We start from the raw sequence: 22,927 nt of genomic DNA, 5'->3' as shown, positions 1-22,927 counted from the left end.
TCGCCCAGGCTGGAGTGCACTGGTGGGATCTTGGCTCACTGCAACCTCTGCCTCCCGGGTTCAAGCGATTCTCCTGCCTCAGCCTCCCAAGTAGCTGGGATTAAGGCATGTGCCATCATGCTGTGTCAATTTTTGTATTTTAGAAGAGGAGGGGTTTAGTAGAGGAGGGGTTTCGCCAGCTTGTCTCAAATGCCTGACTTCAGGTAATCTGCCCTCGTTGGTCTCCCAAAGTGCTGGAATTGCAGGCGTGAGCCACTGTGCAATTGCTTACTTGTGTGTGGGATAAAACCCCCACACGTCTGGTGTTAGAAGGATGTTGTTAGAGTATTGTGTGAGAAACTGAGTTTGTTGGCTGAGCACTGTGGCTCACTACCTGTAATCCCAGCACTTTTGGAGGCCAAGGTGGGCAGATCACTTGAGGTCAGGAGTTGGAGACCAGCCTGGGCAACATTGTGAAACCCCGTCTCTACTAAAAATACAAAAAAAAAAAAATTAACCAGGTGTGGTGGCGTGTGCCTGTAATTCCAGTTACTTGGGAGGCTGAGGCATGAAAATCATTTGAACTCGAGAGTCAGAGGTTGCAGTGAGCTGAGATTGTGTCACTGCTTTCCAGCCTGGGAGATAGAGCCAGACTCTGTCTCAGAAAAAAAAGGAAACTGAGCTTGTTTATTCCTGTATTCTCAGACCTATAAAATAGTTTTGCCCGTATGACAAAGATATACTTCACATTGACTCATTTAAATTTCATGTTAACATTAGAGTAGTTCAGATTACTGGAATTATTGCTTTTGGAGCAAACTTTATTTCATCTTAGGTGGAGATAGTGATGATAAGAGACACAGGAGGGAAAAAGCCCCATATATTTGATACAAAAAGATCAGAAAAAAATAAGAGAATAAGCGCTATAACTGGTATATTAATTTTTTCTTTTCTTTCTTTCTTTTTTCTTTTTTTTTTTTTTTTGAGATGTGGTTTCGTTTTGTCACCCAGGCTGGAGTTCATTGATGCAATTTCAGCTCACTGCAACATCTCAGCCACCTCCTGGGTTCAAGCTTTTCTCCTGTGTCAGCCTCCCGAGTAGCTGGGATTACAGGCACCTGCCACCACGCCTGGCTAATTTTTGTATTTTTGGTAGAGTTGGTGTTTCACCATGTTGGCCAGGCTGGTCTTGAATTCTTGACCTCAGGTGATCCGCCTGCCTCGGCCTCCCAAAGTGCTGAGATTACAGGTAGCCAGTTAAAAAAAAAAACAGTTTCTTTGGTGTTGAATTACAGAAATAATTTTATTATGGGAATCACCTATTTTTACAAGAGATATAGAAATATTTCCTGAATGATGATTTTAATGCTGCTCAATCTATAAAATTAAATCATACTTTATTTTTTGTTTTTATTTTTTTGAGATGGAGTCTTGCTGTTGTCACCCAGGCTGGAGTCCAGTGGCACAATCTTGACTCACTGCAGCCTCTGCCTCCCAGGTTCAAGCAATTCTCCTGTCTCAGCCTCCCGAGTAGCTGGGATTACAGGCACCTGCTACCTTGGCAGGCTACTTTTTTGTATTTTGTAGTAGAGATGGGGTTTCACTGTGTTGGCCAGGCTGGTCTTGAACTCCTTACCTCCAGTGATCTGCCCGCCTCGGCCTCTCAAAGTGCTGGGATTACAGTTGTGAGCTACCGCTCCTGGCCTTAAACTATACTTTAAAGAAGTTTTCAGGCTCACGCCTGTAATCCCAGCACTTTGAGAGGCCAAGGCAGGCAGATCACCTGAGGTCAAGAATTTGAGACCAGGAGTTTGGCCAACTTGGTGAAACCCCATCTCTACTACAGATACAAAAATTAGCCGGGCATGGTGGCAGACACCTGTAATCCCAGCTACTCAGAAGGCTGAGGCAGGAGAATTGCTTGAACCCGGGAGGTGGAGGTTGCAGTGAGCTGAGATCGTGTCATTGCACTCCAGCCTGGGGGACAAGAGCGAGACTTCGTCTCAAAAAAAAAAAAAAAAAAAAAAAAAAAAAAGTTTTCAGATCTTTCAGGATTAAAATTTAAGGAAATTGGTAGTTAACATACACCTTCGTCTCTCAGGTATGTTGGCAGAACCATAACCCAAGAGGCCTATTTGAAGCATGGTTGTTAGTGATGTAAAACTATTACTTGGTTCAAATGTGATGGAGTATGTTCTTTGGTTTTGTTTTATGAATATTTAAGTTTTGTGGTATTTTTTAAAGAAAAATTGAAATACTTTTTGTGGTTCTGTAGAGTGCTAAGTACTAGCGAAACCAAAGAAATCCTGTTTAAGCTTATTAGAAAATTGTACACATACAAAACAATTTGAAAACATATCTGAAACACTTAGAACATTTTTTTTTTTTTTTTTTGGAGACAGAGTCTTGTTCTGTCTCCCAGGCTGGAGTCCAGTGGCGGCACAATCATGGCTCGCTGTAACTTCTGCCTCTCAGGTTCAAGTGATTCTCCCCCCTGAGCCTCCCAAGAAGCTGAGATTACAGGCGTGCGCCACCACACCTGGCTAATTTTTTTTATTTTTAGTAGAGATGTGGTTTTGTCATGTTGGCTAGGCAGGTCGAGTGATCCTCCCACCTGAGGTCCCTTCTTTTTTTTTTTTCTAAACTTTAAATTGCTTTTATTGCATGACACTTAGTATGCAAATCAGGAAGTTTTAATTTTAAATGTTTGCTTTCACTAATTCTAACCACTGATTAAAGGCCTCAAAAGTACAGTATTGAGGCAGGCTTGGTGGCTCTCGTGCCTGTAATCCCAGCACTTTGAGAGGCCAAGGCGGGAGGATCACTTGCGGTCAGGAGTTGAGGCCAGCCTGGCCAACATGGTAAAATCCTGTCTCTACTAAAAATAAAAAAATTAGGAGAATGAGGTAGGAAAATCGCTTGAACCTGGGAGACATAGGTTGTGGTGAGCTGAGAGATCACACCACTGTTCTCCAGCCTGGATGATAGAGCAAGACTGTGTTCCAAAAAAAAAAAAAAAAAAGAGTATAATACTGGTTTTGTTACTAATTCTAATTTTATAATTATAGTTTTTGATGAACTTTAATTTTCTGATTAGATTTATGCATTATAGGCCAGAAATGCTTCACACATATAACCTGATTGTTTCCTTCTGGGCTCCAGTGGGACATTTTTTTTTAAAAAAAAAAACAAAACCAGGTCTGATTATTTAATCTGTCTCCAGGGAAGAGTTGCAGATTCCCTGGTAATCCCTAGTGCCAGAGTTTGACAGCCTTTATTACCATTGTCTATTTAACCAAAATCCTTGCTGCTATAAATGGGCTGTATTTCTTTTGGTTTGTTCTAGTGAAAATAAGACAAACTGTCATGATTATAGAGATGGGACTTCCATTTTTTCCCCCACTCCAAAGACTTCCTTTTTCAATGCAATTTTAGTTACTGTTAACTAACCCAAGTTAATTTTTGATTAACTTGGAATCAAACCTGGGTTTTGCCATTTACTGAAAACCTGGGTTTTGCCATTTATTGAGGTGTTAATTGAAATATTAATATATTTAGAGCAGAAATGTCATTTTTTAGGGAATCTAGAGCAACAACAAAGCTGAGGTCAAACTACTGTAAGGATGGACACCAAGGAAGCTGTGTTTGGGACAAAAAGAAATCAAGATAAGGTAGATGCAAAGTAGAGAAAAGAACTGGACCCTGGGGGGAAGGGTGGTAGTTGGGAGTGGGTTATATGCTTCTAAGGGCAAAGAATAGGCAGATTTCTGAAGGGCAAGGCCCTAAAGGAAATATTGAGGATTTGTGTTCAAATACTACTTTCCCTCTGAATGTACAAGTTTTTGCTTTTAGCTAACAGAGTACTTCAAACATTGATAAAGTTAAGTGTTTTGTTGGGGTGGGTTCTAATATTCAGGACTAATGTTTCCTTGGAATAGTTGTGGAAGACACTATTGGTATATGTTGATAAAACCGTTACCAAAACCCAGCTTCGGCACTAATGCCTGTTTTTACTTGGAGGTCAAAAGGGAATCTGTGATTGAAGTGTTAAACTGACAAAATCTGTACAGAATATTTAATTTTTCCTTTTATTTTTGTGATACAAAGACTGTTTCTTTTCATAGCAACATGAACCGTGAAGACCGGAATGTGCTGCGTATGAAAGAACGGGAAAGGCGGAATCAGGAAATTCAGCAGGGTGAAGACGCCTTCCCACCTAGCTCTCCTCTTTTTGCAGAGCCATACAAAGTTGTAAGTTGCCCTTCTGTGAATGTTTTTTTCCCATTAGCATGACATTTTTGCTTTTAAAATGTTTCCTACTTAAATGTTTATATTAGAAAAGAATTACTATGAATACTACTTAACTTTTTTTTTCCTGTCCTTTACATAGAACATACTTTTTTGGGGATAAACTTTTCTTTGGAGTATATTATGCTTACAGAAAAATACACAAAATAGGTATTATGGCTTGAAGAATTTTCACAGCATCAACAGCTTCATACAACTCAGATCAAGAAATAGAACGTTACTAGCACCCTAAAAGTCATCTTCCAAACCACCTCCTATTACTGTCTTGTGTTCTTAAAAATGTGTTCTGAGTTGGCTCATACATTTATCTCTATTTTCCTAGTTGTGCTACTAACTATGGGCGGGTACTTCACCATTCTGAGCCTTGAATTAAATTAGAATTTTGTGATCAATTTGCACTGTTTGATTTTTCCTAGGTGTTCTTTAAGTGTGATATCAATAAAAAATGAATATTTCGTAGATGCTTTTGTTACTCCTCACTGCCATTTGCTACTTAGTTTACAAAGTTTCAGAGATTATTAGTATGTTTGAATAAATGTGTCTTCAGTATCAGTCTGATTTTTCTATTGTTATAGACAGTCATTTGGGTATCATTTGTTCATTAAATTTTTGTTTCTGCTTCTAACTATAACGTTGAATTATAAGGAATATAGTATTTTCATAAACTGCCATAATATAAGCGTTAGCTAATCTGCTGGCCTATGGAACTTAATTTTATAAAGGCAGATTACTGTTCTTCAAAAGACTTTTTTTTTTTGAGACACAGTGTCGCTCTTTCATCTAGACTAGAGTGCCATGTCATGATCTCGGCTCGTTGCCACCGCTGACTTCTGGGTTCCAGTGATTCTTCTGCCTCAGCCTCCTGAGTAGCTGGGATTGCAGGCATGCACCACCTTGCCCGGCTAATTTTTTTTTTCGGAGATGGAGTCTTACTGGAGTGCAATGACACAATCTCGGCTCACTGCAACCTCCACTTCCTGGGTTCAAGCAATTCTCCTGCCTCAGCCTCCTGAGTAGCTAGGATTACAGGCATCTGCCACCACGCCTAGCTAAAGTAGAAACAGGGTTTCACCATGTTGGCCAGGCTGGTCTTCAACTCCTGACCTCAGGTGATCTGCCCGCCTTGGCCTCCCAGAGTGCTGGTATTATAGGTGTGAGCCACCATGTCCAGCCACGCCCGGCTAACTTATGTATTTTTGCTAGAAATGGGTTTTCACCATGTTGGCCAGGCTGGTCTGGAACTCTGCTGACATAAGGTGATCTGTCCGCCTCGGCCTCCAAAAGTGCTGGGATTACAGGTGTGAAGCACTGCACCTGGCCCTTCAAAATACTTTGTGAATTTAAAAGACAAGAGTCTTGCTATGTCACCCATGCTGGAGTGCAGTTGCTGTTCACAGGTGAAATCATAGTGCACTGGAGCCTGAAAATCTTGGAATCGAGCAATCCTCCTGCCTCAGCTACACAGGGTAGCTGAAAATACAGGCACGTGCCACTGCGCTCGGATTATATTTTAGTATGGTTATTTTTAGGCACTTTTCAATGATTTTTTTTTCACTACAGAATGATAAATTTGGAGTATGCTTCAAGGTATTAATGTTAAGATATGAGGTAAAGCCTTCCTTTGAAAAGCCCCTTTCCATTAGAAGTTTGGAAAATTAGTTCAGAAGCATATTTTATTTCTGATTATGCTCATTGTATAATTTTATTTTATTTTTTTGCAGACTAGCAAAGAAGATAAGTTATCAAGTCGTATTCAGAGTATGCTTGGAAACTACGATGAAATGAAGGATTTCATAGGAGACAGATCTATACCAAAGCTTGTTGCAATTCCCAAGCCTACAGTACCACCATCAGCAGATGAAAAATCTAACCCAAATTTCTTTGAACAGAGACATGGAGGCTCTCATCAGAGTAGCAAATGGACTCCAGTAGGACCCGCACCCAGCACTTCTCAGTCTCAGAAACGGTCTTCAGGCTTACAGAGTGGACATAGTAGCCAGCGGACCAGTGCAGGTAGCAGTAGTGGCACTAACAGTAGTGGTCAGAGGCATGACCGTGAGTCATATAACAGTAGTGGGAGCAGTAGCCGGAAAAAAGGCCAGCATGGATCAGAACACTCCAAATCACGTTCTTCCAGCCCTGGAAAACCCCAGGCTGTTTCTTCATTAAGCTCTAGTCATTCCAGGTCTCATGGGAATGATCACCATAGCAAGGAACATCAACGCTCCAAATCACCTCGGGACCCTGATGCAAACTGGGATTCTCCTTCCCGTGTACCTTTTTCAAGTGGGCAGCACTCAAATCAATCTTTCCCACCCTCATTGATGTCAAAGTCCAATTCAATGTTACAGAAACCCACTGCCTATGTGCGGCCCATGGACGGACAGGAGTCCATGGAACCAAAGCTGTCCTCTGAGCACTACAGCAGCCAATCTCATGGCAACAGCATGACTGAGCTGAAGCCCAGCAGCAAAGCACATCTCACCAAGCTGAAAATACCTTCCCAACCGCTGGATGTAAGTCACACATTTAGAGCTTTTAACATTGTGACTATATGAAGTAATTGACTGATCATGAAATTACGATTGAACTTGAACACTGCTTCTTTGCCTTAATAGTAAGGAATGTAAAAGTTGAAAGATGAAAAAAAATGTAAAGACAGACTTGTGAGTTACTCCTAAGTGGATCCGTAGATCTTTTAACTTGTCCTCTTGGGAAATGGAGAAAATGTCATTCACAGTTTTCAAATATTAAGATGACAAGTCAGTTATAGAATAAAAGAATGACCAATTGATATCTTCAATTTCTGCATTTTGATTTTATAGAACAATATACCTTTGTTGTTTAAAAACAAAATTAACTTTTCTATGCTTACATTGATACTGATGAATGAGATGCAGGTCATGGTGTATGGTTATGATAAATGGGACTTTCGGGTCTGTGGAAATGGTAATGTTGTATACTTTGAATGCTATGATCCTTTTCTCTGGTTATACTTAAAGGATGGAGACAGCTGTTCCAGGTTCATAGTGATGGTTTGAAATTTAAATTGAATTGCTTACCAAAGCCTTCTGGAACATTTCATTGTGAAATAGCTGAAATTATATCTTTTTTTTCAAGACGGGTATCTCATCATGTTGCCGAGGCTGGTCTGGAACTCCGGGCTTCAAGTGATCCTCTCATCTTGGCCTTCCAAAGTGTTGAGGTTATAGACATGACCATCATGCCTGGCCCAAATTTTCTCTCTCTCTCTGTCTTTTTTTTTTTTTTTTTTTTTGAGACGGAGTTTCGCTGTTGTTGCCCAGGCTGGAGTGCAATGGCACGATCTCAGCTCACTGCAACCTCTACCTCCCGGGTTCAAGCAATTCTCCTGCCTCAGCCTCCCGAGTAGCTGGGATTACAGGCATGTGCCACCATGGCCGGCTAATTTTGTATTTTTAGTAGAGATGGGGTTTCACCATGTTAGTCAGGCTGGTCTTGAACTCCTCACCTCACATGATCCGCCTGCTTTGGCCTCCCAAAGTGCTGAGATTACAGGCGTGAACCACCGTGCCCAACCCCAAATTTTATCTTTTCATGTAGTTTGTGCAATAAAAAAAAATTGGAAAACAATGTCAGTAGCCAAAAAATTAACAACTCTTAGCTCAAAAGGGTGGAAGGAAGGAAGAATCCAGGTAATGTAAAATGCTGTTTTGCAAATGTTTAAAACACCTTTCCAGTAGCCTTGGGAAACTCATTTTGAGTGGCATTTGTTATCTAATTACTCCTCTCAAGAGAACAGTAAAATGGTAATTTATTTCTTTAAACAACGTGATCTTTAGAATTTGACTTGAGTTTGGCTCTCTAATTCCTGTTTGTGCCTTAGAATAAGCAATTTGCTTTTTGTGATTTAGAAAGACTATGTAAAATGTCCATGTTCCAGACTAGTAATCTTTCAGTAATACTTGTTTAACCCATTTATGCTTCGTGTTCCATTATTGGAATGCTAAGCTCGTGGGAGTTACTTATATCCTACTGCTCAAGGTCATCGCCAAGGTCTGATTCTTCACACAAAAAATTTGCAACCCCTGGCATAAATGGGTTAACTTTGTTTATGTGAAATGATGTATCTCAGTATCATGATAGATTTTATATATAGATAAGCTTAAATTTTTGGACAAGCTGCACACCTGAAAAATTACATTCTAAAAATTATTTATAATCTAAAATATAGGATAAAAAACTTAAAACGTTTGAAAACTGTAAAGTTCCCCCAGCTTTGTATAGTTTGGTGATTAAAATTTTCTGGTGCTCGAAAAATTTGTATTTAAGGAAATTAATCCAAAGATTCTAAACAGTATACTGATTTAGAGTAGTGGGGTCATAAATACTTTTAATAATGTTTTTAAGTCTGTGAAGCAAATACTAAAAATCTACTAATAAAAATCTAATGTGTGCTGCTTTTTCTCTCAAGGCATCAGCTTCTGGTGATGTGAGCTGTGTGGATGAAATCCTAAAAGTAAGTTTTTAAAAAAAATCTTTTCAATCTCTAATTTTTTATGCTCTGCCACCCTCTTACCCTCTGTATTTCACAAAGGATCTGAAGCAACAGTTTGCTTATATTTGTAACTTGATTATGTCCATCATAAATAATTTACTATCTTCTTTGTTTACCATTTGCCTTCAAAGAGCTAGTTTTGTTCTTTGTGGGGTTTTTTTGTTGTTGTTTTTGAGATGGAGTCTCACTCTGTCGCCCAGGCTGGAGTGCAATGGTGCGATCTCAGCTCACTGCAACCTCCACCTCCCAGATTCAAGCGATTCTTTCACCTTAGCCTCCTGAGTAGATGGGATTACAGGCGCCCGCCATCATGCCCAGCTAATTTTTGTATTTTTGCGGAGATGGGGTTTCACCATGTTGGCCAGGCTGGCCTGGAACTCCTGAACTCAGGTGATCCACCTGCCTCAGCCTCCCAAAGTGCTGGGATTACAGGTGTGAGTCACCACGCCCAGCCACGTTCTTTTCTTTTAAGTAAAACGGATTTTAATCTTAACACTTACTTTGCCTGGAATATATCAACAAGCCAATTATAACCTTACTTTTTCATGCTTAACTGTTAATAATTTGAAGTGCAAAAAACTCAGTAGTTGTCAGTCAAACCATTATGATCAAAATACCTTGCTTTTGTTCATCTGTACATACTGGTCAAATCTTACAGTAATAGATTTCCTTCCAGTTTTGCACATTTTGGGTTTTTTTTTTTCTTTTTTTTTGATATGGAGTCTCACTCTGTTGCCCAGTCTGGAGTACAGTGGCATGATCTCAGCTCACTGTAACCTCTGCCTCCTGGGTTCAAGTGATTCTTGTGCCTCAGCCTCCTGAGTAGCTGGGATTACAGGCGCCCACCACCATGTCCAGCTAATTTTTGTATTTTTAGTAGAGATGGGGTTTCACCACGTTGTCCAGGCTGGTCTTGAACTTCTGACCTCAAGTTACTTCCCCTCCCCCACCCCCCTGCCCGACCTCCCAGTGTGCTGGGATTATAGCCTGAGCCACTGCACCTGGCTGTTTTACACATTTTTTTTTTTTTTGAACTGGAATTTTACTCCGGCTGGAGTGCAATGGCGTGATCTCGGCCCACTGTAACCTCCACCTCGCAGGTTCAAGTGATTCTCCTGCCTCTGCCTTCTAAGTAGCTGGGATTATAGGCACCCACCACCATGCCTGGCTACTTTTTTTTTTTTTTTGTAGAGATGAGGTTTCACCATGTTGGCCAGGCTGGTCTGGAACTCCTATCCGCCTGTCTTGGCCTCCCAAAGTGCTGGGATTATAGGCATGAGCCACCATGCGCAGCCAACATTTTGGATATTTAATGAAACGTGTTTAAAATTGACACCTGACCAAAAAGTACATTACTATATTAGAAAAAGAGAAAGTCCAGTGCATTAGTGAATGACAGTGACTACTTTTTGCTTAGTGGAGAAAACTGTGAGTCACATAATTACTTGTATTTTCCTTTTTTTTTTTTTTTGTGAGCTCCTGAATTTGTAGTTTATACTTGCATTTCACTGTGAACACCTTTGAAAGACTACCTGCATTGGTTGCTTCCACTCTTTTCTTTCCCATTCCTTCCTTTAGCCCACTGTAATCTCCCTTTTACCTCTGCCATTTTGCAGAACCTGTTTCTCTGTGGTCATTATCTTTCTCTCTCCATCTAGAGGCATCATTTGAGTTCTTTTTTATTCTTTCTGCTATTTATTTTTTCCTTCTGGAAACATTCTTCTTTCCTTGACTGTTTTTTTGCTTCATTGTTTTTGTTTGCCTTCCACCTTTCTTGCCTCTCTTTTTTTGCCCTTTTTGGAACCCTTGTGTCTTCTCTTATCTCTTAAGTGCAGGTGCATTCTTGTAGCCTCTGCTCTTTCTGCTCTTTGACTTGCCTTTTTCACCATTCTTGGTTTTATCTGTTTGACAGCTGTTTAGTCTTTCTCTCCTGCATTGACCTCCTTTGGGTTTTGGTTTGTCTCTTAATTGCTTCTTAGCTGAGTTTCCATTTGGATTTATTTCTCTTTGCTGCTTCAGACTCAACATGTCTAAAGCCGTACTTATCAGACTTCCTTGGATTAGTAGCACAACACTTTCCCATGCTTGTAAGTGTAGAATCCTAAATATCTCTAATTTCTTCCTCATGTTCTACGTAGTTACAAAACTGGATGTAGACTTTTAAAATTTTTGTTTTTTAAATATCCATTCCTTTCTTCCCATTTCTGCCACCTTGAGCTTCAATAATTATAATACTGAGTCCTCATTCAGCCTTTCTGCCTCCAGAATCTCCCTGCTCATATGTCTTTTGCATTGCTACCTGATTCTTTACTTCAGGCCCTAGTCTTCATAAATTAATTTTTCCCTTAAAAATTTTCAGTGGCTCTCTAAGACTATAGAAAGAATAGTATCCAAATTTAATATCCGCAGGCCAATCCTAACCTGTCTCATTACTGACTGACCACTTTTGCCAAACTGGTTTCCCTAAGCCACATACTTTCTTGCTCTTTTACCTCCTTAAATAAAGTAAGGTTGGAATGTATTTCTCCTACCTCTTCAGTTATATATAGATTGTTTTTTCCTGGAATCCCAATGAAATCCTTCTTCCCCCATATCAGATTATGAGACCACAGTGACAGCTCTTTCATTTGAATGTCGTACATTTCTTAGTTGTCATGTATATAAAAAGTTTAAGGGAGCATAAATATTTTCCTCTGAATCCTCAACAGTGCATAGAATTATTAGTACCTGAAAGATTTTCTTACATTTAATGATCTCTTTAATGTTATTGACATCTATATTTTATATGTACAAGGGCTTGGCATTTGGCCTTTAGTTAATAGGTGCTCAGTGATTCGATGATACTTGGAGTATTAAATCAAATTTTCAGTTGAGAGTTTTGCTATTTGAGATATAAAATGCCACTGCTAAAAAGCTGAGTTTATGAATTTTTGTTTCCTTTTCCCTTTCCTGTCTGTAGTATGCAAGGAACTTCAGGTGTGTGTTCCCTTCATGTTTTCTTTGTATTTGTAGTCATATCATTTTTAGGAGCCCCATCATGAACTTAAAAAAAAATTTACTCTAAAAGTAATGTATATTTATTGAAAAAATGATTTATTCAAGGCATGCTCATTGAGCACCTACTTTGTGTCAACTACTGGGAATATAGTGGTCATAATGTTACGCCTTTGAGCTGATATTCTAGAGCTGGATGTAGGAAGCAATCTATTATATAAGATTATTTCAGGAAGTGAAATTCTATTAAAAAACAAAGTATTTTAAGGGGATAAAGAGCAATTATGTGCAGGTGGCTGTTTTAAGAGGTTCAGGTAGTAAAATATGAAGTTCCTTTGTCTCTTCTTCCTTCTGTCATTCTGTTGCCCAAAGCTAAACATTAACTAGGACATAGACTGTGATTCGTCTTTGTCAGTTAATAAAATACTATGGACATCATTACATATCAACAGTTAAATTTCTCATTTTAATGTCTACTTGGTGTTCTGTTTTGTAGATGTCTGGTAATTTATTTAATCTGTACTGTGTTGATTGGTGTCAACCTAAATAACAGAGACTCTCTAAAAGAAAAGATTATGGGAATAGAGCATTGCATTGGGAGTACACGTGCCATAGTAGTCTATGTGCATATTCAAGGAGGTAAAGAGAGACAAAGGTTTTTAAAGGAAAAAATGAGGACAATTACGTAATTGTTTTTGAAATAATTATCCTTGGCTACAAAGATCAGTAGTAAAGAGGACACCAGTCTGAGTTCGGACAAGCTGGATAGATGTCCTTATGGAAGTATTTTTTTGGTTTAGGGTTTTGATGACCTTTGTGCAAGGTTGTGGTTTTTGTAGACTTTTTTTGTTTATCAGGCATATAAGCATGAGAAACTTTTCTTCATGGTCTTTCACAGCCAAGGGTGTTTTTTTTTTTTTTTTTTTAATATATATAAATATTAGTGACTCCATTTTGATTCTTACAACTTTCACATTGACTGCCTAGGTTGTTTCAGTTTTTGAAGTGTGAGCCCCTTGTATGTGTATCTTTACAAAACTGTGTGGATATTGCTATGCGATAAATTCCTAGGTGTTATACCACTATTAATTTGTTGCGTTTCCTTAATTTACCTGATGACTTACTTTGAACTAAATGCCAGAAATAATATACTCTCTCCTTATTCTCATACCTCTGTCTTCTCGGCTTGTCTAACATACACATTGTAATCTTACCAGACCTCACCCAGACATATTTGGCATTAAGATAAGGCAGAAGGCATTGAATGAAATCAAACTTAGGGTCTTGCTTTTCCGTTTTCCTCCTCATGTGTTTTTGAAATTTTTCTTCTGATTTCTTCCCCTGACAAATTTTTTCTACGATTATATAGACTCTATAGCCAGACTTTTGAGGATGAAATATAATGTTCATTATTTACTAAGTGTGTGGCCTTGAATAAATAACTTTTGTGCTTCAGTTTCATCCTAAATAAAGATAGGATGATAGTGGTATCAACCTCATCATGTCATTGTGAGTACTAAATGAGTAATAAACATGTAAAACACTTAGCACAGTGTCTGGCCCATTCAAGGTACACAGTAAATGTTAGCTGTTTTCCTTATCATTGTCCCCTTCCTCCCACTATCACAGCAAGCTCTTCCTTTTTAGTGTTTTATTATGTGCCTTGTATTTGATTACAGGCTGATTTCTGTAACTATTCACAGGTTTCATAATTTGAATTGTAAACTCCTCAAAGCCAGGGAGTGTTTACTAATCTTCTTGTTACTACCTACACCATAGTGCCTTGCACACAATTGTGCTTAATATTGACTAAGTATGTAGAATTTTGGAGGAGCTGTCATGAAACCAGTATTTATAAATACAAATCTGGTTTTTAGCTGTATAATTTTTATCCTTGACCTGGTTGAAAACAAACTGTAATAATTACATTTCAGGAGATGACGCATTCATGGCCTCCCCCTCTAACGGCTATTCATACACCATGCAAAACAGAACCTTCCAAATTTCCTTTTCCAACTAAGGTAAGTAAATAAAATGTGTCTTTCATAATGTAAGAAAACTCTAAATGGCTTGACTAAAATCATATGGATTAAAAATTGTCTTGCCATTCCCATTCTAGTGGGAGACAGACAGTAAATAAGTAAATAAATAGATAAATTTCAGATAGTGACAACTGTTATGAAGATAATTAGCAGGGTAATGGAATTGAGAGCATCTTGGATCAAGAGGTATCTAAGAAAGCTTTGAAGGTAATATGGGAGAGAGATTTAAAAGACTTAATATAGCCGGACACAGTGGCTCACGCCTGTAATCCCAGCACTTTGGAAGGCTGAGGCAAGAGACTCTCTTGAGGCCAGGAGTTTGCGACCCCCTGGTCAACATAGCAAGACCCTGTCTCTACCAAAAATTGAAGAAAAAAAAAAAAAAACAAAACCTTGGCATAGTGGCCCATGCCTATGGTCCCAGTTACTGGGGAGGCTGAGATGGGAGGATCACTTGAACCTGGGAGGTCAAGGCTGCAGTGAGCTGTGATTGCACCACTGCACTCCAACCTGGGCAACAGAACAAGATTCTATCAAAAAAAAAAAAAAAAAAAAAAGACATTCATATTTATTGCAAACTATTATGGTATTGTAGGCCAGAGGTGGTAAGGGCTTCTCAAACTGTCGTTTTAAGAACCTGTTTCTATAAGACATAGCAACCATACTTATGTCCCATGGAAGGAGGTTCCTCAGATAACAGTTCCAAGGTTGTTTAAAATCAGCAGATTGATTTTTTTTTAAACTTGTACTTAACAGTATTAATTTACACTTAACACAAATAATACAGAAATACATTCTCCTTGTGAAAGTTTGACCAGGACCCCTAATAATAGCCTTTCCCCAATTCCATCCCCTCATCCCAACAGAGCTCCTTTCATAAGTACCTTTGCACGTCTATATTCGTGTAATACATATATAATCATTACATGTAAGCATTTTCTCATTTATTTCTACACAAATAATATTGTTCTGTATCTTTCACCAGTCAGCAGTAGGTCTTGGGGACCTGTCCATGTTACTACATGTAGAGGTGTTTCGTTTCTTTGAATTGCATCGGTAGTGTTAATGTATCCTAGTTTGTTTAGCCATTTCTCTTTGGTATTTAAGCTGATAGCAAGTTTTCATTGCTATAAATGTTTCTTCAGTTGGTGTCTTTGTTCATGCCTTCTGTGTTCATGTGATTCTCTTTAGGGTAAAAAGCAAAAAGTAGAATTGCTGAGTGTTGAGAGTATATATTTAATATATACTCTCACAAATTCCTTCCATAGTTCTGTTACAGGATTGGTACCAGCCAGTATTCCCACTTGTATTACCTTTTGTTTCACACATGCGCACCACCATTTGATATTATTAAACAGCACTGTTTTGAGTGAAAATGGCATTCCATTTGCTTGATTGCTAGTGAGATTCATCATCTTTATGTATTTGTTATCCATTTGGTTTCTTTGTGGGTAAATTTGCTTATTCTCACTGTCCTTTGGGTTGCGTTTTTTACCTATTGAGTTTTAGGTGGTCTTCCTTTTTTGTTTTGTGTTGTTTTGTTTGAATTCTGGATTCTAATAATTTCTTATACATGCTGAAAATTTATCTACCAGTTAGATTCTTTTCTTTTTATGGTGTAAAGTTTCTAATTTTTCATGAATAAAATTTACCTTTCTCTTCCTTTATAGTTTTTGCTTTTAATGTTAAAGAAGACTTTTCTTTCTCTAGATCATAAACATACCCTCTTATTTTTCTTTCAATGTGGTTTTTAGTTTTATTTTTTATGTTTACCTTCGTGAATGATGTCAGGTAGATTTAAAAACTTTCTATCTATATTTATGCCATGTCACTCTTACCTTTTATATCTTTGTTTACATATACAAAATGCACTGGTATTTATTTATTTTTGTTTTTTTTCTGAGATGGAGTCTCCCCTTGTCACCTAGGCTGGAGTGCTCACTGCAACCTCTGCCTCTTGGGTTCAAGCAATTCTCCTGCCTCAGCCTCCCGAGCAGCTGTTACTACAGGTGCGCACTACCACGCCCAGCTAATTTTTGTATTTTTAGTAGAGACAGGGTTTCACCATGTTGGCCAGGCTGGTCTTGAACCTCTGACCTCAGGTGATCCACCCGTCTCGGCCTCCCAAAGTGCTAGGATTACAGGTGTGAGCCACCACGTCTGGCCAATGCACTGGTATTTAATGTGCAGTTTGAGTTTTGTTTTTTGTTTGTTTGTTTGTTTGTTTTGAGATGAAGTCTTGCTCTTTTGCCTAGGCTGGAGTGAAGTGGTGCGATCTCGGCTCATTGCAACCTCCGCCTCCTGGGTTCAAGTGATTTTCCTCCCTCAGCTTCTCGAGTAGCTGAGATTACAGGCTCGAGCCACCACGCCTGGCTAATTTTTTGTATTTTTTGTAGAGACAGAGTTTCACCAGGTTGACCAGGCTGGTCTCGAACTCCTGACCTCAGGTGATCCACTTGCCTCTGCCTCCCAAAGTTCTGGGATTACAGGCGTGAGCCACTGCACCCGGCCTGCAGTTTGAGTTTTGATAGGTATGTGCACCTGTATAACCACTGCCGTAATTAAGAATTAGAACATTTCCATTACCCCCAAATTTCTTCATATTCCTTTGTAGTCTCCCTTGCCTCCACCACTGTCCCTATTGCAGTTTCTGATCTATTTTATGTCACTCTAGATAAGTTTTGTTTTTTCTAGAATTTCATGTGAATGGAATCAATCAGTACATCATGTGCTTCTTTTATATATTTACCTTCATTTTCTCGGTATATAGTTTTGTAATTCTTCCATGTTCTTGATTGTATCCATAGTTTTTCTTTTTCTTTTTCTTTTTTTGAGACAGAGTCTCGCTCTGTTGCCCAGGCCAGAGTGCAGTGGCACGATCTTGGCTTACTGCAACCTCCGCCTCCTGGGTTCAAGCGATTCTCCTGCCTCAGTCTCCTAAGTAGCTGGGATTACAGGCATGCACCACCACGCCTCGCTGATTTTTGTATTTTTAGTAGAGACGGAGTTTCACCATGTTGGTCAGGCTGGTCTCAAACTCCCGACCTTGCGATCCGCCTGTGTCGGCCTCCTAAAGTGCTGGGATCACAGGTGTGAGCCACCACGCCTGGCCCAGTTTTTCTTTTTTTGTTCCCAATCAGTATTTTATTATATGGAAATACCAAAATTTGCTTCCTGTTGATGAACATTTGGGTTATTTCCAGATTTAGACTGTTAAGAATAAAGCATCTGGCCGGGCGCGGTGGCTCAAGCCTGTAATCCCAGCACTTTGGGAGGCCGAGACGGGCGGATCACAAGGTCAGGAGATCGAGACCATCCTGGCTAACACGGTGAAACCCCGTCTCTACTAAAAAATACAAAAACTAGCCGGGCGAGGTGGTGGGCGCCTGTAGTCCCAGCTACTCGGGAGGCTGAGGCAGGAGAATGGCGTAAACCCGGGAGGCGGAGCTTGCAGTGAGCAGAGATCCGGCCACTGCACTCCAGCCCGGGAGACAGAGCGAGACTCCGTCTCAAAAAAAAAAAAAAAAAAAAAAAAAAAGAATAAAGCATCTATAAACATTCATGTTTTCTTTTATCCTGGGTAAATACTGGGTCACATAGTAAAAAGTAGAATTGCTGGTTCATAGGGTAAGTGCATATTAGATTTTACTTATTTATTATATTTTAATTTTTTTAGAGACTGAGGTCTCGCCTAGGCTGATCTTACCTAGGCTGGAGTACAGTTGTCATATAGCTCACTATGCACTTGAACTCCTGAGCTCTGGCAATCCTCTCATTTCAGCCTCTTGAGTACCTCGGACGACAGATGCTTACCACCATGCCAGACTTTTATATAGAGATGGGGGTCTCACTATACTGCCCAGGCTGGTCTCAAACTCCTGACTTCAAGCCATCCTTCTGTTTCAGTGTCACAAGCACAAGCTACAGTACCCACCACTAAGTTTATAGCAAACTGAAAACTGTATTTCCCTCCCTCCCTCCCTTCCTTGCTTGCTTTCTCTCTCTCTCTCTCTTTCTTTCTCTCTCTCTTTTCTTTTCTTTTCTTTTCTTTTTTTTTTTTTGTTTGTTTGTTTGAGATAGAGTCTCACTCTGTCACCCAGGCTGGAGTGCAGTGGTGTGATCTCAGCTCACTGCAAGCTCTGCCTCCCGGGTTCACGCCATTCTCCTGCCTCAGCCTCCCGAGTAGCTGGGACTGCAGGCGCCCACCACCACGCCTGGCTAATTTTTTGTATTTTTAGTAGAGACGGGGTTTCACCGTGTTAGCCAGGATGGTCTCGATCTCCTGACCTAGTGGTCCGCCCGCCTCAGCCTCCCGAAGTGCTGGGATTACAGGTGTGAGCCACTGCGCCTGGCCTCTTTCCTTTCCTTTCTTTCCTTTCTTTCTTTGCGACAGGGTCTCACTTTGTGGTCTAGGCTGCAGTGCAGTGGCATGATCATGGCTCATTGCAGCCTCGACCTCCCAGCCTCAAGTGATCCTCCTGCGTCAGCCTCCTGAGTAGTGGGGACTACAGGCATGCACCACCATGCCTGGCTGACTTTAAAAAATTATTATTTTTTTTTGAGACAAAGTCTTGCTCTGTTGCACAGGCTGGAGTGCAGTGGCGTGATCTTGGCTCACTGCAGCCTCTGCCTACCAAGTTCAAGTGATTCTCCTGCCTCAGCCTCCCGAGTAACTGGGACTACGGGTACACGCCACCACGCCCAGCTAATTTTTTGTATTTTTAGTCGAGGCGAGGTTTCACCCTGTTGGCCAGGATGGTCTTCATCTCTTGACCTTGTGAGCCGCCTGCCTCAGCCTCCCAAAGTACTGGGATTACAGGTGTGAGCCACTGCGCCCAGCCTCGTTTTTGGTTATTAAAAGTAAAGCTGATGTGAATATTTGTGTATAAATCTTTGTATAAACGTTTACTTTTACTTCTTTTTTTTTTTAAAGACAAGATCTCTGTTGTCCAGACTAGAGTGCAGTGGCATGATCATGGCTCACTGCACTCACGAACTCCCAGGCTCAAGCAGTCTCTCACCTCAGCCTCCCAAATAGCTGAAACTACAGGCGCATGCAACTATGTCTGGCTACTTTTTGTATTTTTTTGTAGAGACAAGGTTTTGCCATGTTGCCCAGGCTGGTCTTGAACTCCTGGACTCAAGCAGTTCTCCTGCCTTGGCCTTTCAAAGTGCTGAGATTACGGGCATGAGCCACTACGCCTGGCCGCTTTTATTTCTGTATTATAAATCCTATTAGTGGGGTGGTTAGGTATATGGTAGGCGTCTATGCCTCACACTTGTAATCCTAGTAATTTGAGAGGTTGATGCGGGAGGATCACTTGAGTCCAAGAGTTTGAGACCAGTGTAGGCAACATAATGAGACTCTTGTCTCCACAAAAAAATTTTTAAAAATTACCCAGGCATGGTGGCACAGGCCTGTAGTCTTAGCTACTCAGGAGGTTAAGGTGGGAGGATTGCTTGACCACAGGAGGTTGAGGCTGCAGTGAGCAGAGATCATGCCCCTACTCTCTAGCCTGGGTTACAGAGAGAGACCCTGTCTGGGAAGAAAAAAAAAAAATTAGAAAACAACTGTCATGTTGGGCACAGTGGCTCACACCTGTAATCCCAGCACTTTGGGAGGCCAAGTTGGGTGGATCACCTGAGGTTGGGAGTTCAAGACCAGCCTGACCAACATGGAGAAATCCCGTCTCTCCTAAAAATACAAAATTCGCCAGGCATGATGGCGCATGCCTGTAATCCCAGGTACTTGGAGGCTAAGGCAGGAGAATCACTTGAAGCAGGGAGGCGGAGGTTGCAGTGAGCCGAGATCGCGTCATTGCACTCCAGCCTGGGCGACAGAGCGAGCGAGACTCCGTCTCAAAAAAAAAAAAAAAAAAAAAAAAAAGAAAAGAAAACAACTGTCATACTGTTTTCCAAAGTGGTTGAACCATTTTATATTCCTGCCAATGGTATATGAGAGAGTTCCACTTGTTCCATGTCCTTACTAACACTTGATATTGTCCTTACTAACACTTGATATAGTACTACTCTGTGTACCTCATTGTGATTTCAATTTACACTTCTGTAGAGACAGAGTATCTTGAGCATCTTTTCATGTACTGATTTGCCACTTGCTTATCTTCTTTGTTGCAGTGTCTGAATATTTTGCCCATTTTTAAATGGGCTAAGATTCTTTTTTTTTTGATATGGAGTCTCACTCTGTGGCCCAGGCTGGAATGCGATGGTGGGATATCGGCTCACTGCAACCTCCGCCTCCTGGGTTCACGCCATTCTCCTGCCTCAGCCTCTCGAGTAGCTGGGACTACAGGCACCCGCCACCATGCCCAGCTAATTTTTTGTATTTTTAATAGAGATGGGGTTTCACCATGTTAGCCAGGATGGACTCGATCTCCTGAACTCGTGATCCGCCCACCTCGGCCTCCAAAGTGCTGGGATTACAGGTGTGAGCCACTGCGCCCGGCCTGAAATGGGCTCAGATTCTTATTGCCATTATCATATATGTGATTTGAAAATTTGTTTTCTTGCTCTGTGGACTACCTTTTCATTCTCTTTGTAGTATCCCTCTAAGAACACATGTTAATTTGTATAAAATCCACTTCTTTAGTGTTTTCTTTTACAGGTCATGTTTTTGGTGTCTATGAAATCTTTGCCTGGCTGGGCGAGGTGACTCTTGCCTGTAATCCTAGCACTTTGGGAGGCTGAGGTGGGTAGATCACTCGAGGCCAGGAGTGTGAGACTAGCCTGGTTAACAAGGCAAGACTCCACCTCTACACAAAATGTAAAAATTAGCCAGGCGTGGTGGCACAGCCTATAGTCCCAGCTACTTGGGAGGATGAGGTGGGGGGGATTGCTTGAACTTGGGAGGTTGAGGCTGCAGTGAGCCATGATTATGCCACTGCACTCCAGCCTAGGTGACAGAGTGAGACCTTGTCTCAAAAAAAAAATGTTTGCCGGCTGGGCTGGTGGTTTACACCTGTAATCCTAGCACTTTGGGAGGCTGAGGTGGGCGGATCACTTGAGGTCAGGAGTTCGAGACCAGCCTGGCCAACATGGTGAAACTCTGACTCTACTAAAATTACAGAAATTAGCCGGGCATGGTGGCGGACACCTGTAATCCCACTACTCGGGAGACTGAGGCAGGAGAATCGCATGAACCCAGGAGGCGGAGGTTGCAGTGAGCCAAGATTGCGCCAGTGTACTCTAGCCTGGGCAACAGCGCAAGACTCCATCTGAAAAAAAAAAAAAAGAGAAATCTTTGCCTAACCGAATCCTCCTATGTTGTTTCCTAGACGTCTTTTTTTTTTTTTTTCTTTTAAATAAGAGACCAGGTCTCGCTGTGCTGCCCTGGCTAGTCTTGAACTTGTGGGCTCAGGTGATCCTCACCCTCCTCTGCTTCCTGCATAGCTGGGACTCTGCTCTCAGTTATCCTAGACTTTTTATTTTTATTTTTTTTGAGAGAGAGTCTCACTCTGTCACCCAGGCTGGAGTGCAGTGGTGTGATCTTGGCTCACTGTAACATCTGACTCCTGGCCTCAAGCAATTCTCATGCCTTGGCCTTCCGAATAGCTGGAATTACAAGTGCGCGCCACCACACCCTGCAAATTTTTATATTTTTAGTAAAGATGGTGTTTTGCCATGTTGTCCAGCCTGGTCTCGAACTCCTAAGCTCAAAGTGACCCACCTGCCTTGGCCTCCCAAAGTTCTAAAATTATAAGCATGTGCCACTGTGCCCAGCCTTTCCTAGATTTTTTTTATAATTTTAGGTTTTACATTTAGACCTATGATTTATCTTAAGCTAATTTTTCTATGTTGTTACAATATATGGAATGAAGTTTTATCCTCTTGTATGTACATATCCAATTAGCATCTTTATTTAAAAGCCTTCTCTTTCCATTGAATTGCCTTTGCAGTTGTAGTTGACTCTGTATGTGTGGTGCATTTCTGACTTTATGTTTCATTAACCTGTTTGTCTGTCATGGTGCCAATATGAGCCTGTCTTGATGATTCGACTTCAGGACTTACTGTAAAGTCACTACAATGTAAATCCTCAGATTATATTAGTATTTTTCTTTTTTTTTTTTTTGAGACGGAGTCTCGCTCTGTCGCCCAGGCTGGAGTGCAGTGGCCGGATCTCAGCTCACTGCAAGCTCCGCTCCCCCAGGTTCACACCATTCTCCTGCCTCAGCCTCCTGAGTAGCTGGGACTACAGGCGCCCGCCACCATGCCCGGCTATTTTTTTTTTTTGTATTTTTAGTAGAGATGGGGTTTCACCGTGTTAGCCAGGATGGTCTCAATCTCCTGACCTCGTGATCCGCCCGTCTCGGCCTCCCAAAGTGCTGGGATTACAGGCGTGAGCCACCGCGCCTGGCCTGTATTAGTGTTTTTCAAAGTAGATCTGACTTTTCTAGGCCATTTGCATTTTCATAAGAATTTTAGGCTGGGCACAGTGGCTCACACCTGTAATCCCAGCAATTTGGGAGGCCAAGGCAGGTGGATCACCTAAGGAGGAGTTTGAGTCTAGCCTGGCCAACATGGTGAAACCCCGTCTCTACTAAAAATACAAAAAGTAGTTGTGCATGGGGCGTTGTGGTGCACACCTGTAATCCCAGCTACTCAGGAGGCTCAGGCAGGAGTCTCTGGGAGGCAGAGGTTGCAGTCAGCTAAGATGATGCCACTGCATGTACTCCAGCCTGCGCGACAGAGCAAGACTCTGTCTCAAAAAAAAAAGAAGAAAGAAGAAGGACACCTTGTCAATTTCAACATAAAAGCCTTGTGGGATTTTAACAGGGATTGAGTTGAATCTATAGATCAATTTGGGGAGAATTGATGTCTTAGCAGTATTGAATCTTCTGACCCATGAGTCCTTATTTCTATTTTAGTCTAATTTAATTTCTTTCAGTATTGTTTTGTAGTTTTCAGTATATAGATTTTGGACATCTTTTGTCAGTTACTCTTTTTGTTTTATTGAAAGAGTCTCACTGTGTCGCCCAGGCTGGAGTACAGTGGTGCTCAGTGAAACATCTGCCTCCTGGGTTCAAGCGATTCTCCTGCCTCAGCCTCCCAA

At 41.0% G+C, this 22,927-nt stretch overlaps 1 protein-coding gene across 3 annotated transcripts in view; it reads left to right on the top strand.

Moving 5' to 3' along the window:
- AFF4 (AF4/FMR2 family member 4) overlaps positions 1-22,927 on the top strand; it is an 89,986-nt gene that overhangs the window by 21,181 nt on the left and 45,878 nt on the right. For 2 of the 3 annotated variants that reach the window (XM_010359966.2, XM_010359967.2), the window contains exons 2-5: positions 4,104-4,230; positions 6,009-6,803; positions 8,741-8,785; positions 13,753-13,839. In XM_010359966.2, coding sequence (XP_010358268.1) covers positions 4,108-4,230; positions 6,009-6,803; positions 8,741-8,785; positions 13,753-13,839 — 1,050 coding nt within the window. In that variant the 5' untranslated portion in view covers positions 4,104-4,107. The remainder of the gene's footprint in view (positions 1-4,103; positions 4,231-6,008; positions 6,804-8,740; positions 8,786-13,752; positions 13,840-22,927) is intronic. The other variant, XM_010359968.2, reaches the window with a different exon arrangement.

Source organism: Rhinopithecus roxellana, chromosome 3, assembly GCF_007565055.1.
Source record: "Rhinopithecus roxellana isolate Shanxi Qingling chromosome 3, ASM756505v1, whole genome shotgun sequence".
Taxonomy (NCBI): domain Eukaryota; kingdom Metazoa; phylum Chordata; class Mammalia; order Primates; family Cercopithecidae; genus Rhinopithecus; species Rhinopithecus roxellana.
The sequence above is the reverse complement of the archived record's forward strand: the minus strand, read 5'-3'. Positions and strand labels throughout refer to the sequence as shown.